At 41.6% G+C, this 16,984-nt stretch overlaps 1 protein-coding gene across 1 annotated transcript in view; it reads left to right on the top strand.

Annotated features, from left to right (window-relative positions):
* LAMA1 (laminin subunit alpha 1) overlaps positions 1-16,984 on the top strand; it is a 250,596-nt gene that overhangs the window by 79,614 nt on the left and 153,998 nt on the right. Inside the window, exons 5-12 of the mRNA XM_089683630.1 lie at positions 7,035-7,214; positions 8,910-8,999; positions 9,168-9,285; positions 11,886-12,064; positions 12,145-12,244; positions 12,821-12,981; positions 13,977-14,117; positions 15,208-15,381. Coding sequence (XP_089539756.1) covers positions 7,035-7,214; positions 8,910-8,999; positions 9,168-9,285; positions 11,886-12,064; positions 12,145-12,244; positions 12,821-12,981; positions 13,977-14,117; positions 15,208-15,381 — 1,143 coding nt within the window. The remainder of the gene's footprint in view (positions 1-7,034; positions 7,215-8,909; positions 9,000-9,167; positions 9,286-11,885; positions 12,065-12,144; positions 12,245-12,820; positions 12,982-13,976; positions 14,118-15,207; positions 15,382-16,984) is intronic.

The following is a 16,984-nucleotide window of genomic DNA, read 5'->3' on the forward strand; positions in this document are numbered from 1 at the left end:
GATGCGTACGGAGCAAATTAGCAGAGGACCAGGCTTTGAATAAACGGGGTGTCTGCCACGCCGGGGGTAGTAGTGATTATGTATGTAGTGATTGGAGGAGGTAACGGGTTTTCAGTTTATCCCAAAAGGATAAAAAATGAGAAGTGATGGGGTTGGTTATAGAGCGGCGGTTTATCGGCCTCAACCAGAGTAGGTTAGCGGTGGATAGGGGATCACATTCTATTGATTCAAGCGCAACCCATTGAGGGATTTCAAAGGTTGCATGATACTTAGGTAATTGGGCTAAATGCGCTGCTTGATAATATTTGCTGATGTCGGGTAGGCCTAGACCTCCAGCAAGCTTAGGGCGGTATAGGGTGGAGCGGGGTATACGAGGGCGAGTATTGCCCCATACATAGGAAAATATGCGACGCTGCAGTGTGCGGAGGTAATGAGGGGGGACTGGGACTGGAAGGACTCTAAACAGATATAGAATTTTTGGGAGGATTGACATCTCGATAACTGCTATTCTGCCTAGCCATGCGAGGGGGAGGGAAGACCATTTGGACAGAAGGGCAGAGAGATGGTTTAGCATCGGAAGATAGTTAGCTGCGTAAAGGTCTGATAACTTAGGGGTCAGTTTGATTCCCAAGAAAGGGATATGACACTGTGACCAAGGGAATGGTAAAATCTGTTTCAGATGCGTCAACTCTTTAGGGGGGAGAGAAATGTTGAGTGCTGTAGATTTATTCGGGTTTATTATTAGACCAGAAAGCGCGCCAAACGCCTCGAGAAGCCGGAGTAGGGAGGGAGAAGAAGTCAACGGAGACGTGAGAAAGAGCAAGACGTCATCCGCAAAGAGACATAACTTATGGTATGTGCCCCCTATCTCGAGTCCCCTGACATCTGGGTTAGCTCTAATTAAGAGGGCTAGGGGCTCTATAGCCAGAGCAAAGAGCAAGGGGGACAGAGGGCAGCCCTGTCTCGTGCCTCTGGAAATCAGGAACTGAGCTGACCTGTGCCCCAGATACCTAATTCTGGCCGAAGGCTCTCGATACAGCAAGAAGATCCAGGTTAAGAAATGTGGGCCAAAACCCCGCCGATGCAAAATATAATCGAGGTATGGCCATGAGACTGTATCAAATGCTTTCCGGATATCTAGGGACAGGAAATATGCGGGAATATTACGGGATCTTGCTAAGTTTGCCAAAAGGGATGCACGTCTGATGTTATCTCCCGCTTGTCTAGTTGGGATAAAGCCCACTTGGTCATTATGAATTAAAGAGCCAATATACAGGTTAAGACGTGAAGAAAGGACTTTTGCTAGCAGTTTGATGTCAATGTTAGGGAGAGAGATTGGCCTATAGTTGGACCACTGCGTGTCATCAGAATTCGGCTTTGGGATCATTGAAATGTTCGCTTGCACTGTTTCATGATTGAAGGTTTGGCCAGATAGTAAAGCGTTAAAAGCATTAGTGAGGATAGGTGTAAGGAGAAGAGAAATTTTTTTTATAGTAAGTGGCTGAGAAGCCATCTGGCCCTGGGCATTTACGTAGCTTTAGACTTTTAATAGCGTCTAAGGTTTCAGCTTGGGAGATGGGTCGCTCAAGTGCCGCTAACTGGCACTCTGAGAGTTTCAGGAAAGAAATAGAAGTTAAAAGGGTATCAGCTTGTGTGGGGTCGAAAGGTGTGGAAGAGGAGTAAAGTTGTGACAAGTGTTTATGGAACGTCCGTAGGATGTGTTCCGGGTTACTAGTGAGGTTGCCAGAGGAGGTGCGTATCCTGATAGGTTTAGTGAGCTGGTCGAGCCTGCGAAGTGAAAGAGCCAGGAATGTGTTGGGTTTATTTGCCCTAGTATAGTATTTGTGCCTAGATCTACGAAGTGAGAGTTCCGCTTGGTCTGTGAGAAAGAGATCTAGGGCCAATCTAGATCGCTCCAGGGTTTCACGATTGGCAGGAATAGGAGCCGCCTGGAAGGCTTGATGAGAACGATCATAGGTTTGCTCCAGTAGAAGATGTTGTTGCCTTTTGGTTTTATTTAAGAAAGATGCTTTGCTAATGCAAAACCCTCGCAATACCGGCTTGTGCGCTTCCCATAGCAGGAGAGGGGAAATATCAGGTGATTGATTGAGAGAGAAGTAGTCTTTAAGGGCTGCTTCTATTTCTAGACAGTGAGCTGGGTTTACAAATAGGTTATCATTAATGATCCAAAAGGATTCAGCGGGGCATGGGGCCAACGAGGCCATAGATGTGAACACGGCGCAATGGTCAGACCAGGGGATGGGAATTATTTCAGAGGTCAAAAGCCGAGGGGAAGAGGCAGTGGTGACAAAAATATGATCTATCCTAGAGAATGACCGATGGGGGTGAGAATAGAAGGTGTATTGGCGTTTGGTCGGGTTAAGTTCTCGCCATGAGTCTATCAAAGAATAACGTTGTAGTATGGATTGGAAGGTTTGTTTAGAAGCAGGGATAGGAGATAGTTGAGGAGATTTGTCGAGAAAGGGATATATTACATTGTTAGAGTCTCCGCTAACAATTAAAGTTCCGCGTTTATGATGGTCTATAACCGAGAGTATGTGTGAAAGGAATGGTAAAGGGTCTTGGTTTGGGGCGTAGTATGCAACAATGGTGACATCTACGTCAAGGAGTTGCCCTACTAACAGGAGGTAACGACCTTCTGGGTCTTTGATTTTGGTGCATGGCATGAAAGGTGTTGTTCGATGGAAGGCAATCAGTACCCCCCTACGTTTGGCAGTGGCAGAGGCTGTGTAGACCTGAGGATATCGAGGACCAAAAAACTTAGGAGTGGAGTTGGAAGTGAAGTGTGTTTCCTGAAGACAGACTACGTGGGCTTTAAGTGTAGAAAAGGTTCGGAAAGCCTTATTACGTTTCTGAGGGATATTGAGGCCCTGAACATTCAGGGTAAGGACAACTAACGAGCCCATGGGGAAAGCGCATAGTGGATTGGATAGCATGGCACCACCGCCCGGGGTGGAGCCTGACGATTACTGCGGAGGATAAGATTGTTGCGGAGTATGTTAAGCAAGGTCATGGAGTCATGTTGGAGGGAGGGAAGAGGGGTACGGTAGGAGAGAGGTAACAGGAAAGAAAGGGTGTAGGAAGCCATTTAAGGCCTAAAAGGTGGGCTCCCAAGGACACCCTGAGTCAGGGTGGGCTAGAGAGCAATAGTAGCCCAAGTGTTATTAAATAACCAATAACATAGGGGCTAAGGTGGAGTGTGCAGGTATGCGGACCGTAAGGATGACTGCAATGCGATTACCAAATGATGGCAAGGTCCCGGCAGAAAAAACAGGTATATTAAAAAGAAAAACATCCGATAAAATCAGGGAATCGCAGGCTCAGATGGCACTAGTAGTGCTAGTGAAACCTCATGGGTGCAGGGATATGGCATCGCATGCCGTCAAAGCCTAGGCTCCCAGATGTAAACTATTATGGAACCCAGGAGGGGGGGCGCAGAACAATCCCCATGTTGTGGGGCAACCAAGATTTAACGTGAAGAGGGAGAGAGAATACTAACGGTGTTAACCGTAGTGATAACCAAAAGAGTATATCGCATGGTGTGTGCGATAAAAATAAGGGGGGGAAAAAGAAGGATAAACGTGGGACATAGTTCAGTCCATGGTATCTTGTGAGGGTAGGCCCGGAGACGAAAAACGCCCTCTCTTGTGGAAGTTGACCTTCAGTTGCACACGTGGGGAGGGACTTCCGTGGTGAGCTGGATGTGGACCTCTGCTTGGCGCTCTCTGAAGGCGTCGCTGGGGGATGTAGTTGCAGGGTCCGCAGGGTGTCTAAAAGGTCCTCAGGAGTCTTGCAGGTGTAATCCCGGAACTGGTGTCGGAATCGCACTGCAAAAGGGAAACTCCACCTATATTGTATTGCGTGTTGTTGAAGTACTTGTAGGTGAGGTTTCATAGCCCTGCGCTTGGTGATGGTTGTGGGGCATAGATCCTGGAATAATTGGTAGGTATGACCTTGGAACTGTAGAGATTCTGCATTACAGGCAGCTTGTAGAAGTTGCTCTTTGGTACGGAAAAAGTGAAGCTTGGCTATAATGTCACGTGGCGGACCGTCATTGCGTCATGGTGCTAACGCCCTGTGAACTCTATCCAATTCCAATCTATCGATTGGGATAGCTGGGGCAAGCTCTTGGAACAGAGCTGTTATTGCCGATTTTACATCAACGATCGTTTCCGGAAGGCCCCGGACACATAGATTTGAGCGCCGTGCTCGGTTTTCAAAGTCCTCTAGTCGTGTCAATAAAGTTGCGTTTTCGTCACGCAGGAGATCAAGGTCATCCGTATGCATCTGAAGTGAGGCGTCAAGACCATCCACCCTCTGTTCTAGGTCTGCAGTGCGCTGTCCTAGTTCACGGATTTCCCTAGATAGCGTGGCAGTGATGCGGTCAGAGGTTTGCTTCAAAGCTTTGTGTAGCATTTTTTCAAAGTGTGACAACAGGTCTGGGGGTGTAAGGTCAGGCGTCAGGGCTTGTGTAGGGACATCTGGTTCAGGGTCAGACTCACCCTCAGACGTGCAGGGATGGCTGGGCTGCGGATCCTGCAGGGCTGCATATGCCCCTGCTGCCTGCTTGCTTCCACGTGCTGGGGCGGTGGCCATCTTTGTGCAGGCCTTTGCCAGGGCCTCCTTAATGGATTTGGTGGATGGGGGGACCTGGTGCCGGGGTGCCCCTTTGACCATAGTGCTGCTTTTACTGAAGGGGGGGCTGTTATTCAAATTTCAGCCCCCCTGCTCTCTCTCTTCTCTCCCCTGCCTCTGTGTAATGGGGGTAGCGGTGGGCGGGCCTATGGACGGCTCGCTGCAGGGACGGAGTCCTCTGTCGGATTTCTCCAACTTACCGTGGGCGGATCGGACCCTGGAAGGATTACCACGGGGACCGGGTCCCCTCGTATATTGAGGGCCGGGACCCACTGCTTCAGGGCACTGTCACCCGACGGGGAGACGGAGCCTCAGCGGGACATGTCTTTCCCGCCGGCCGCGCACTCCTTCTCTACCATTTTTTAAAGTTTTTTTTGCCAGTAGTTGGTATCTTTTTTCTGGCAAGGACCTACTCCCACTTCCTCATTTCTCTCCTATGCAAGAATTACTGAAGTTCAGTCTGCCCGCAATCTCCTGCGACACTTCTCATGTCCCAGGAGACTGCAGGACCAGTCTGAAAGTGCAATCTCATGCATGCGTGGGGGGCAGCAGGCTGTGAAATAGCAGGGGGTTACAGCCGGCTCCCACAATCAAAATGGCAGTGCTAGGGATTCGAAGACTAACAAAGAATTTGCCTGGGTGAAGACAGCACTGGACTCCTGGACTAGTGAGTATCTGTTTCTTAAAAGTCATAGGCTGCAGTAATTGTAGCTGCTGACTTTTAATATTTTTAAAAATGACTGGAGTTCCTCTTTAAACTCAATCATGTTATGGTCAAAATTGCAGCCTATTAAACTTTAGTTAATCAACCTTGACTTCAGAGTCTCTTTAAGGTAGCAATTCTCAATGGAAGAACACAATCTGAAGCTGCCTTAAAAAAGTTATCATAGTCTTTTAGTGCACTGTGCACACACTCTCCCTACACTTTTCCTGAAAAAGTACATATTTGCTAATTAATTTACTAGTAATGAGTGGAGAATGAAACTGCTTGATAGACATATCTATAGGGTACTAATTTATAGTGTATGAATATGTATACATACTACCAGTACTTGGCATGTAAGCTCTCTTATTAAAATATTTTCCTGGAAACTATTTATAACACAGTAAAGCCAGCTGTACATGGATGTAAGAATTTACTGATATTTATACTAAGGATCTTGTTGACAAAAATTTCCTGAGTAAAATGTTCTCGAAGGACCTTGCGTAATAAAGCATAAGGAACCATGCATACTAGCATTTATTTAAGCCTAAAAAAAAGTTGGAAAAAATGCTGGATAAGAAACGCCGGTAAGAGCGTTTTTTTCAGCATTTTAGTAGTGTTTTAAAGCATTTAGAAGTTCTTAGGAGTGTGAACATTTTAATAACATTTTTACAGTGCATGTAGAGAAAAAAAAGCTAGAATAAAGCTGTAAGTAGAGGTTTAGCAGAATTTAGGAGCGTTTAGCATTTTTTCCGCCGGAAAAATGCTCTCAAAAACTCTACAAAGACAATTTTTGCTGCTTCTAAATGCTAAAGCTTGAAAAACGCTACTAGCCTAAAATAGTGTGCATGGACACATAGGATAACACTGTTTAGCTTCTAGGAGCAGAAAAACAAATGCTGATAGCAGCTTCTAGGAGCTTACAAAAACCTATTAGTGTGCATGGAGCCTAAAGGAGTGTAGAGGTGCGTAAGGGTATATCAGCGTACAATTCTTCTTCATTGCCTGCATTGCAATATACGCGCATATACATGCATAAACACGTGTAAGTGCATAAATTACTGCACTCATACATACAATTTTCTTTTTCTTTCTTTTTTTTCAGTATCTGTACTTATCAATCAGTTATTCATCTTTACGCAGCTGTGTGCATGATACCATAGACAACAATGCATCTATATCCAGATCAGTAAAAAATGTGGCATCCTTTAATCCTGTGTGCAAAAAGCCTTAAGCCTCTTGCATGCTGCTACCTTAAATCTCAGAGTTTTAAGGCATACAGGATTTTTTTTCACTGACCTAAATGCACTAATTTAAATTGTTTTCAATGTGGCACAGGCGAAGAAACATGTGATGCCTATAGATAAGTAAAACAAAATACAGGAATCTGAGTTGTTGGTCAGTATTTTACGCATGTATGCACGCAAATACGTGCATACACACATAAAATGTTATATTGAAGAGATTAAAATTCCATTCTGAGAGTTAGAATTGAGTTAACTCATATACGTGCAAATACACACAAAATAAACTAAACACAAGACACTTTGGCCAGGAATACTGGTGTCCAAACATCAGTACCATGTGCAAGTACCCCTAACCATTTGTTATAATTGAAATGTAACCATTGCAATGCTGCAAACCATTTTACACTACTGTTATTTTTATTAAACAGATCCACACCTCACTTATTAATGGAAGGCCAAGTGCTGATGATCCCTCCCCAAAATTGTTGGATTTTACATCTGCACGATACATCCGTCTTCGGTTGCAGCGCATTAGAACTCTGAATGCTGATCTAATGATTCTAAGCCACAAGGATTTGAAGGATGTGGATCCCATTGTAACACGAAGAGTAAGTGTTCAGAATCAAGAAATATTGTTAATGTTAGAAGCATGATGCATTTGATAGAACATCTGAAGTAATAAACTGCAGTTCAAACCATAAATCCAAGTATGAGCCATGTATAGTACCTCCTGCCTAATCCAAGGGCCTTCATTAACCTTATTACTGATTCATATAAATACAATGCAAAGACAGACAATCATGAGATACAACCAGTCTAAGAGGATCAGGATATCTTAATTTACATTTACCAAGCAATTATTTACACTATACATAAACATGTCTACTGATCATTAAACAGTCTCCTAGACCAGGTCTGGTATCCAGCTACATCAACAAGCTGTGAAATAATTTGTTACATCTAATGCAGTTGTTACATTGTAGACTTGTCAGTCAAGGTTACTAATGTTGCAAAAGAAACAATCTATTTTCTTTTTTGAACTGAAATGTATTCACAATGTATTTACAATATCTGACACAAGCATGTATATATTCACCGGCCACTTTATTAGGTATACCTTGCTAGTACCGGGACCCCCATTTGCCTTCAGAACTGCCATAATTCTTTGTGGCATATATTAAACAATGTGTTGGGAACATTCTACAGAGATTTTGGTCCAGATTGACATGAGTTACTGTTGCCTTGTCTCAAAACAGTCTGCCCATTCTCCTCTGACCTCTGACATCAACAAGACATTTGCGTCCACACAACTGCTACTCACTGGATGTTTTCTGTTTTTTGCACCATTCTCTGTAAACCCTAGAGATGGTTGTGTGTGAAAATCCCAGTAGATCAGCAGTTTTTTAAATACTCAGACCAGCCAGTCTGGCACCAACAATCATGCCACGTTCAAAGTCACTTAAATCCCCTTTCTTCCCCATTCTGATGCTCAGTTTAAACTTCAGCAAGTCGTCCTCACCATGTCCAGATGCCTAAAGGCATTGAGTTTCTGCCATGTGATTAGCAATTTGTGTTACCAAGCAATTGAACAGGTGTACCTGATAAAGTGGCTGGTTAGTGTATGTATATATACTGTATTTATTGATAAGGTAAAAACTCATTGTAGAGGTTTATTTTGACATTTTGAGGAGGTACAAGCTTGTCTTCCTAAGGACACGGTTGTGCCTCATCGAAGTGTCAAAATAAATCTTATCACTGAGAATTCACCTTTTAAACCCCATAAGCGCTGCCTTATCTTTTGGATTATATGTATCTGTATATTATACATAAAATCTAAAGTACCAGCTTAGTGAAAGTAATTGGAAGCTGACATTTTGCAGTTTGTCTGAGTAAGAGAGTATAGGCCTTTGTATTGCCCCATGACTCCCAACCCAAAGCTTCACCCAATGGTGTTAACCCCATCATTTCCTGATCCTGAGATGAGATTACAGCCTTATGTAATGATAGGAATGGCATAGTGCTTAGCTTCCTGTATCCACCTTCATCCTCTGTATGTAAAATTTGCAATATAATTATATTTTTGTCATATTTGGTGTTATGTGCGCATGGCCAAATCAGTATGCATTCACAGAGAGACATTTCTTTTTTGGGTAAATTTTCAGATTTTAATTTCAGTTCGTATGTTAGGTTTTGGTCCAGTTTATGGATTCATGAATGCGAAATATGAAATTGTTTAATATCTGATTGTTTTTAATGGTTCTGCAAGTTATCAAGTATTTACCCCAATCATTACCTCTTTGCAGTATTACTATTCCATCAAGGACATATCAGTTGGAGGGATGTGCATTTGCTATGGTCATGCTCGCAGCTGTCCCTGGGATGAAGTGACCCAGGTAAGTGAAAGCTGAGAGTTCTCTATTCCTAGGACAAAAGGAAGCTCTTGCATTTTCAGTTGGGTCAGCTGAATTCAATCATATAATTTTGTCTTAGTCATTAAAATAACATTCTTTGTCACTCTAGGTTAATATTTAAAAGCTTCTTCATATTATCTCTTTCTACAGAAACTCCAGTGTCAGTGTGAACGAAACACTTGCGGAGAGAGCTGTAATGAGTGTTGCCCTGGTTACCATCAGAATCCATGGCGACCTGGCACCATTTCGGTTGGCAATAAATGTGAGAGTAAGTTGGATCTCAGTTCCACTGTATGAAATGAGAATATGTGAACTTCTGTCAGGGCATTTTTTACTTTGTTCAGTTACTTTTTCTTTCTGGTAGGTAATCATCTAGGTCCTAAAATATCACTACAGCCTTTGACTAATATTGTTACTTTATGTAAATTGAAGAATAAACTTCTTTTGACCTGTTCAGAGATTACTCATTTTTTGTGACATTGGTGAATGTTCAAAGACGCATGATTCTATATACCAACGTACGTTATTTATCAAACTTTGTGAATGAAAATTATATTATAAGTCATAACGGCTTAGTATGTTCTTCCATTGAAAACCAGTACAAAAGTCTAAAAAAAAAAAAGTCAGAGCAGTAAAGCATAGCTACATGAAATTTTTTAAAGAGAAGAAAAGGTACCACTCACCAACCCAGTGCATTAGGTGAGCCGGGTGAAACATGTTAGGGGGATATGGCTGGAGTGGCACTGGTTGAGCCACATTCATCTACATACTAATGCACTGGATTGGTGAGCAGTGCCTTTTCTTCTTCTGTGGAAATGGTCTTACACCTCTGAATGGTGTACTGATGCCTACTCCCTTCACTGCAACCGGTGGGGAGATCTCTGCCTCAGCTTAGAGCAGCACTGCAAGTTTAATTTCAATCACTGTAGTATTTTTAGTTATTATTGAAGAGACAATATTAAGAGTATATTTTCACATTGTCCTTGGAAGCTGGTAGATGTGAAATGTTACTTGTAAATATTCTATATTTACTGTTTTTGAGTACTCAGTAGCATGCACAAGGCAAAAACACAGCCTGGACTGTCTGAAATAATACCTGCTGTTAATTGTACATACTGTGTGAAAGCCTGCTCTGCCTTGTTCACTTATTTTTCCATCTCTGTGGCCATCTTAAAGGATTCCAACCAAAAAACAGTGAGGACAGGTGTAGAAAATTTGTTTCAAGATGTTGGCCATCTTGATCAGATTTTAATCATCCTTAACTATGCTATACTTCATAAAGCAATTTTGGCATAGCATGAGTGGTATACTAATTAGTGTCACTCCTGGGGAATGACACTGCACTGATCAATAGCAATGTATGTCATACAAGAACAACATACTCTGCTGCCGCCTGCCAAACTGGGTTTATTTTACTATTTCATATATCATAATATTGCATCTAATCTAACTACTGTCAAATTGCTGAAAATGTTAATGCTGGTTCTGACAGAAAAATTTAAGAACATACAGTGCATCTCAAGAAATAGGGCTACATAGCCGGAGATTGGTCACGGTGCCCATGCTGACCCATAGCCACAAGCAAAAAGTGCCTACAATGGGCATGTGAGCATCAGAACTGGACCGCAGACCAATGGAAGAAGTGAATTCGAACTTTCTTTTCGGCCCCACATCCAATCACTGTCCAAAGCTTGCCTCCTCAAGCTCCGCAACATATCCAAAATTCACACCTTCTAACCAATGACACCACAAAGCTTCTATTTCACTCTGGTCATTTCTTGCCTCGAGTACTGCAACTCCCCTCTTCATTGAATTACCTTTATATAGGCTATCCCCCCTTCAGTCCATCATGAATGCTGCTGCCAGACTTGTCTACCTTACCAACCATTCATTATCAGCTAACCCTCTCTGCTGATCCCTTCATTGGCTGCCACTCAATGAACTAAATTCAAAACACTAAGAATTACTTACAAAGCCATCCACAACCCAGCCCCCCAGCTACATCACTAACCTAGTCTCAAAATATCAACCAAATTGTTCTTATTTTTCCTCCCTGAAAAGCCTTCTCTTCAAATAAGCCTATCCTACCTCCACCTAACACTTGTATTTCCAATTTCTCCATCAACTCATCCCCCCCATTTATTACCTTTTGTATCACTTGACCAGTCCCTTTAGATTGTAAGCTCTAATGAGCAGGCTCCTCTGACTCCTCCTGTATTGAATTGTATTGTAACTGTACTGTCTGCTGTTGTAAAGCACTTCGTAAACTGTTGGCACTATATAAATTCTGTATAATAATAATAACCTTCTCTTTTCTCGTGATATCAGTGATCTGAGTTTTGACCTCTGCCAAAAGTAAACTTCTAGTTTTTGAGGATTTTGCATTGATCTGGTTCATGGCTGTCGGACATGGGTCATTAATTTGAATTGATGTTTAAACATTCCCTTGGCCCTTTTATTTAATAGTATTTCATAAGGATTTTTCAGTATTAAATGGCTCAACAGTTTATGTAAAGTTTGGTATATTCTTATCAAGAGGCAAGAGCAGGTCCACCAAACATGGGCAAAAGCAGAGAGAACAACTGGAGACAATGTGAGCTATGGGACTTGGCACCATATATTGTCTAAGTAGCACTATATAGTTTTCTCTAAATCAAAGACATTTTGAGAGCATGTTTTGGTGGTATTCCATATTTGTACCCAATCATTTGATAAGAATAAAGTTTAATTTAAAACCTATTTATTTATAAGACATTAAAAATAATTATAGTTTTCCTTTAAACAGCTCTGGGGATTTATTAAGACCTCAGTTTACTTTGGGACATTTTTATGTTGCTATTGATTTACTGTTTATTATTTTTCTTTCAGAATGTAATTGCCATAATAAAGCAGAAGATTGTTATTATGACCAAACCGTGGCGGATCGGAACATGAGCTTGAATATTAATGAACAGTATATTGGAGGGGGAGTTTGTATCAATTGCAGTCAATTTACAGCTGGAATTAACTGTGAATCATGTATAGAAGGTTATTACAGGCCTCACAAGGTGCGTACAAATGACCCAACTAATGAAGAATGGTTCTGGTAAGGTAATGAATGATACTTAACTATTTTCTTTCTGTTCAGGTGTCTCCCTATGAGGAAGCACCATGCCATCCATGTGAATGTGATCCATTTGGTTCTGTTAGTCCTGTTTGTGTTGTTGATGACAAGCATGCTATGCAAGGTATGGTATTTCTAACTGAATGATTATTATATTGTTACAACCACAAGTATAGAATTAACTAGTCAGGTTACTTGCCATTGTTCTCTGTCTTTCCTGTTCTGACTAATACCCTTCAAATAAACTGTAAGTAAAAAAAATCCTAAATGGGAGGCAGGAATAAAGAATTGGCAAACATTCTAACCCTTCCAAACTCTTGGGGGACAATATTTTGTTAAATGCAACTGTTTTCAAGTATTCCGATTAAAGCTGTTGAAGTTATGCAGTTTTTCTTTTGTTTTTTTTAATATCTGTATAATGGTATCTGTGCTAATATATGACTAAGTACAATTAACAGCACTGACAGGCTTATTCAATAAGAATACCCAAAGGGCAATGTTTTATAACACAGCAAAGTACCAGAAATCCTTCCTTAAGTGATCAGACTCATATAAATATAAATCCGATTAGTTGCTATGGGCTGCCATTATTAAAGAAGCATTTTCCAAGACCTTTTAAAATGTTTAAATCTGTATTTTTAGACATTTTTATTTGTCAGGAGTGCTTTGTGCAGCATTGTCAATATTGTGTATTTTAAAGGTGCTCTACCGGGTCAATGCCATTGTAAGGAAGGTTATACCGGAACAAAATGTGATCAGTGTGCTTTTGGATACAAAGGATACCCTCACTGTATACGTTGTAACTGCAGCCTTATAGGAAGCGTGAATGATGATCCTTGTGCAGATCAATGTATATGTAAGGTGAGTGTAAACTGTATAATTTACTCTAAATACACATTTTTGTGCTAAATCATGATATGTTGCCAGGAGTTTGGGAGGTTAGGATTTGCTGCAGTAATCATCCTCAGAACCACATCCAAATAAGGACATATTAGGGAACTAGTTGAAATATGGCACAAACTTAATGGGTAAAATAATGATTGTCAGATGCCGGGAGTTATATTTGAATGTTATCCTTTTCTGATACTGTCAATTATACGCAAGCTCCTTCAATGTCATGGGCAGCAGACACTGTTGACTGCATGTGCGGGTTCTGGAATTCCTGGAGTGAAGGGAGTTGGTGACTGGAGTATGGTGGAAACCCAGAGGAGAGCAGAAACTGGCCATGGAAGCCTGGGATCCAGAGAGACAGCTCTGGAGAAGAGGTTTAGGATCTGTGCTGATAAGCAAAGACTGGGGTATGGTTTTATGGTCTAAGCAGACAAGTAGGGGATACAATGGTATGATAACAAGTGGCAGAAGGTTTTCACTGAAGTTCAGATTCTGGAAGTGCCAGATTTTCATCATATCTCGTGATAGTGAGGTTGGGTTTGGTACAGAGCAGTTTCCAGGATGTGATCCTAGAGAATGACTTACTGTCAGTACAGACAGGTAGAGAACCAATCCTAAAGCAGAATCATAGTCAACCAACCCGGGGCAGCAGAATACAAAATTAAATATAGAAGCAAAGAAGATCGGATACCAAAGGCCAACACAGGACAGGCTATATGAGGTTAAAAGGACACATGCTTTGCAAATACAGAAACACAAAGTAGCTCAGAGGTCAGATCACTATAATCTACATATGTATGCACAAACCATGCTCAGGCAATGCAGAATGTAAGATTATTTTGGTAATTCAGTAAGGATGGATGTAATTTTTAGCCAAATAGGATGTAACTAGCTGAAAGAATTATAGCATATATGGTTAGCAATGGTTTATGATATGTGTCCTGTGTGTCTCTCCCGTTTCTCAGGAACATGTGGAAGGAGAGAACTGTGACAGATGTAAGTCTGGATTCTACAATCTACAAGAGAGGAATCCAGAGGGCTGCACTGAATGTTTCTGCTTTGGTGTTTCTGATGTCTGTGATGAACTCTTTTGGCATACCACTCAGGTATTTTAAAATGATGTCTATTAATTGCTATAGATTGACTTATAAAGACACATTTTTGTTATAAATATTGTAGTTTTTAGAGATGCTGACAAATGTTACAAAATCTAATATTGTTAAGTGGACTCCAATGTCAGCTATGTGGTGGAAAACCTCTTCAGTACTCAGAAACTAAATAAGGTATCAGAAAATGGGATTTCTGCTAACTGCCCCAGAAATGTTTCGAATTAACATTTTACACTTCTAGCATATCATTTAAAAAATGTCTTGTGGCAAATTTGTATCCAAGTTCAAGCATCAGTCGAAGTGTTTTGCAAATTTTTAGCTTCTTTAGGACAGTAAAAAGCTTGACAAGATATCTACAGAAATAAACAAGATTTAAATTTCATACAGTACAAAGAAAAGAACATATGTTGATACTCTATTTAGTTGTTGTATACCAATATTTGGAATGAACCTCCTTTCTATTCTATATATTCTTTTGGATGTATAAGGAACATTCAGAAACACATTCTCTCGAGTGAATGTCCAACCAGAGTTTTCTTTTCTAGTTTGGGTAGTTTTGGAAGGGTGAGAACATCTGTAATGTTTTAATACTGTATGTGTCCCCGTTAGAGAAATTTAATTTACCGTACTCTCCCAGTTCTGTCTGATGTCTGGACAGAAAGTGAGTAGAATTTTTCCAATGGGGTCCTGAGCAGCAATTTAATTTTTATCCTGTCAGCAGATTGGCCTCTACATTTTTGGCACAGTGCCTAAAAATAGAAAGCAACTGTGCAGAGCAGGGTGAGACAATGTTTTATCGGATTTTAAATAGGATAGGCACTTATTTTTAATGTTTTACATAGCTATACCTGCAAAACGGGCTAGCCGGAAGTGATCTAGAAGGACTTAATTTTCTGGCTAAAGTTCCACTTTAAGGAAAATCTTCATATTAGGCAGACAGAAATAAAAAAATAAAAACTTAGCAGATGTTCTAACCTATCTTCACTGTATCTAAAGCTGCAAACATTGGCTGGAGGTAGGCTTTACAACTGTTGGACAAGCTATTACAGTTATAATATTCAATGTTCAATCATTTTTTTTGGCGCAGATGTCTGATATCCATGGTTGGCATGTCAGTGACTTGCATGGATCTGAGAGAATTTACCCACAACAAGACCTGTTTGATGGTCCTCATCAAATAAGCATCAATAACTCTGAGGCCAGGAAGATATTTCACTCCATCTATTACTGGGAGGCGCCATCTTCTTACCTTGGAAATAAAGTATGACTTCTATGATATTCAATTTTATTGAGCTTTGCAAAATTGTGCACCTTATGCTAAGAAAATGCTTTAGTGTCAGATCTTGTTTATTCCATTATTTCACTTCAAGTCTACCAGACAGGGTGTGTCTAATTCTATCAAAACTGATATTAGGAGAAATAGGAGAAATTCTACAGTCTCTAGTAATCTGGAATACCCATAATATTCCTGATTAACTGGCAAATTATGTGACCTAAGCTGTCTTGACCTTTGTTGCTTATTGATCTGACAATGGCTGGAGCAGACCTTTGTACTGAAAATTTATATAAGGTGACCTAGCTCTTTAATACATAAGGACAATGGTGTAAAGCTAGGTACACACCATAGGCATGCGCACAGGAAGTGCTGGATGCGCCTTGGCACACCCTAATCACCCCGTGCTCATTTGCATAGCTGAGCGCTACTCTCTGCACTGGGTGTGCCACTTCTGTACAGAGCAGCTATTCTTGGTAGTGACAGGGCGGGTTATGTCCCCCCATCTCTCCCCACAACTGTGTTGTTGAAGAGCAGGTTGAGCTCTGGTGCCCGCTCTCTTTTGCTCCTACTGCTGTATAAGGGACACAGAGGACAGCATGTATGTCTGCTCCCATCTCCTCCCTCCTGGATGGTGTGCTGAAAAGAATTAGGAGTAATGTAGTCTGGAGGGGTGGGATTGCAATGAAAATGAATGGAGCTACAGATTGTAATAGCCACAAGGGGGAGGGGAGACAGAACGTTTTGGGAATGATTCCACAAGATACTAGAGTTAGTCTAAGGCCCCATTCACATTATCGCATAGAGGGAACAAGAACCTCCAAAATGCAATTCTGACAGCATGATTTTCACAGTATTTTGCGTCTTGCATAGGGCAGCGCATTCACTTGAATGGGCTGCCCTATGTGCATTTTTCACCCATAAAGAAACTATTGCTCCTTTTCCAGTGACATGCTTCATGCAATTTTCAAAGGAGCCATTTGCAATGTGATCCTGTCATGTGACAATCATGGCAGAATTGCATCACATTTTGTGTACTATTGAAGTACAATGGCACCCAAACGTGCGCCATGAATGTGGTTGTGCACAATTACTGAATGGAGTGAGTGAGGACCTGCTACCAGGGGGTGTCTGAATCCATATACCCCAGAAGGTTGAATGGCTGAGCTGCTGTGCACCTTTTGTGTGTGTGGGGAAACGGGAGCAGTGTAGACCCAACATTGGGTATCTGTGCCATACCAGGGACCATGGAACTGTCACTAAGTGTTATTTGGCTGCACTGGAACCCAAAGGGACCTGTTGCTTTGTGGGCCTACTGCCTGGGTGAGCCAGTCAGGAACAGATTGTGAGGCCTGAGAATTTTAGTGCCTGCAGACCACCAAGCCATTTAGACTGTATTAATCGCCTATCAGGAATGGTGAGTTGAACTGCATATCTTACCTTCTTGCCACATACGTAGTCAACACCATAGAGAATGCTTTTATGCAGCCGCTGAACTACATACTGTACATCACTAAACCTCTTAAAGGGACTGTCACGGTAGAGGGACCCCTGCCAAATGGCCAAATTCCTCCCTGTGCTCCAGTGACCC

Source organism: Staurois parvus, unplaced genomic scaffold (genome assembly GCF_062004578.1).
Source record: "Staurois parvus isolate SC_StPar_1 unplaced genomic scaffold, SC_StPar_1.0 ptg000317l, whole genome shotgun sequence".
Taxonomy (NCBI): Eukaryota; Metazoa; Chordata; class Amphibia; order Anura; family Ranidae; genus Staurois; species Staurois parvus.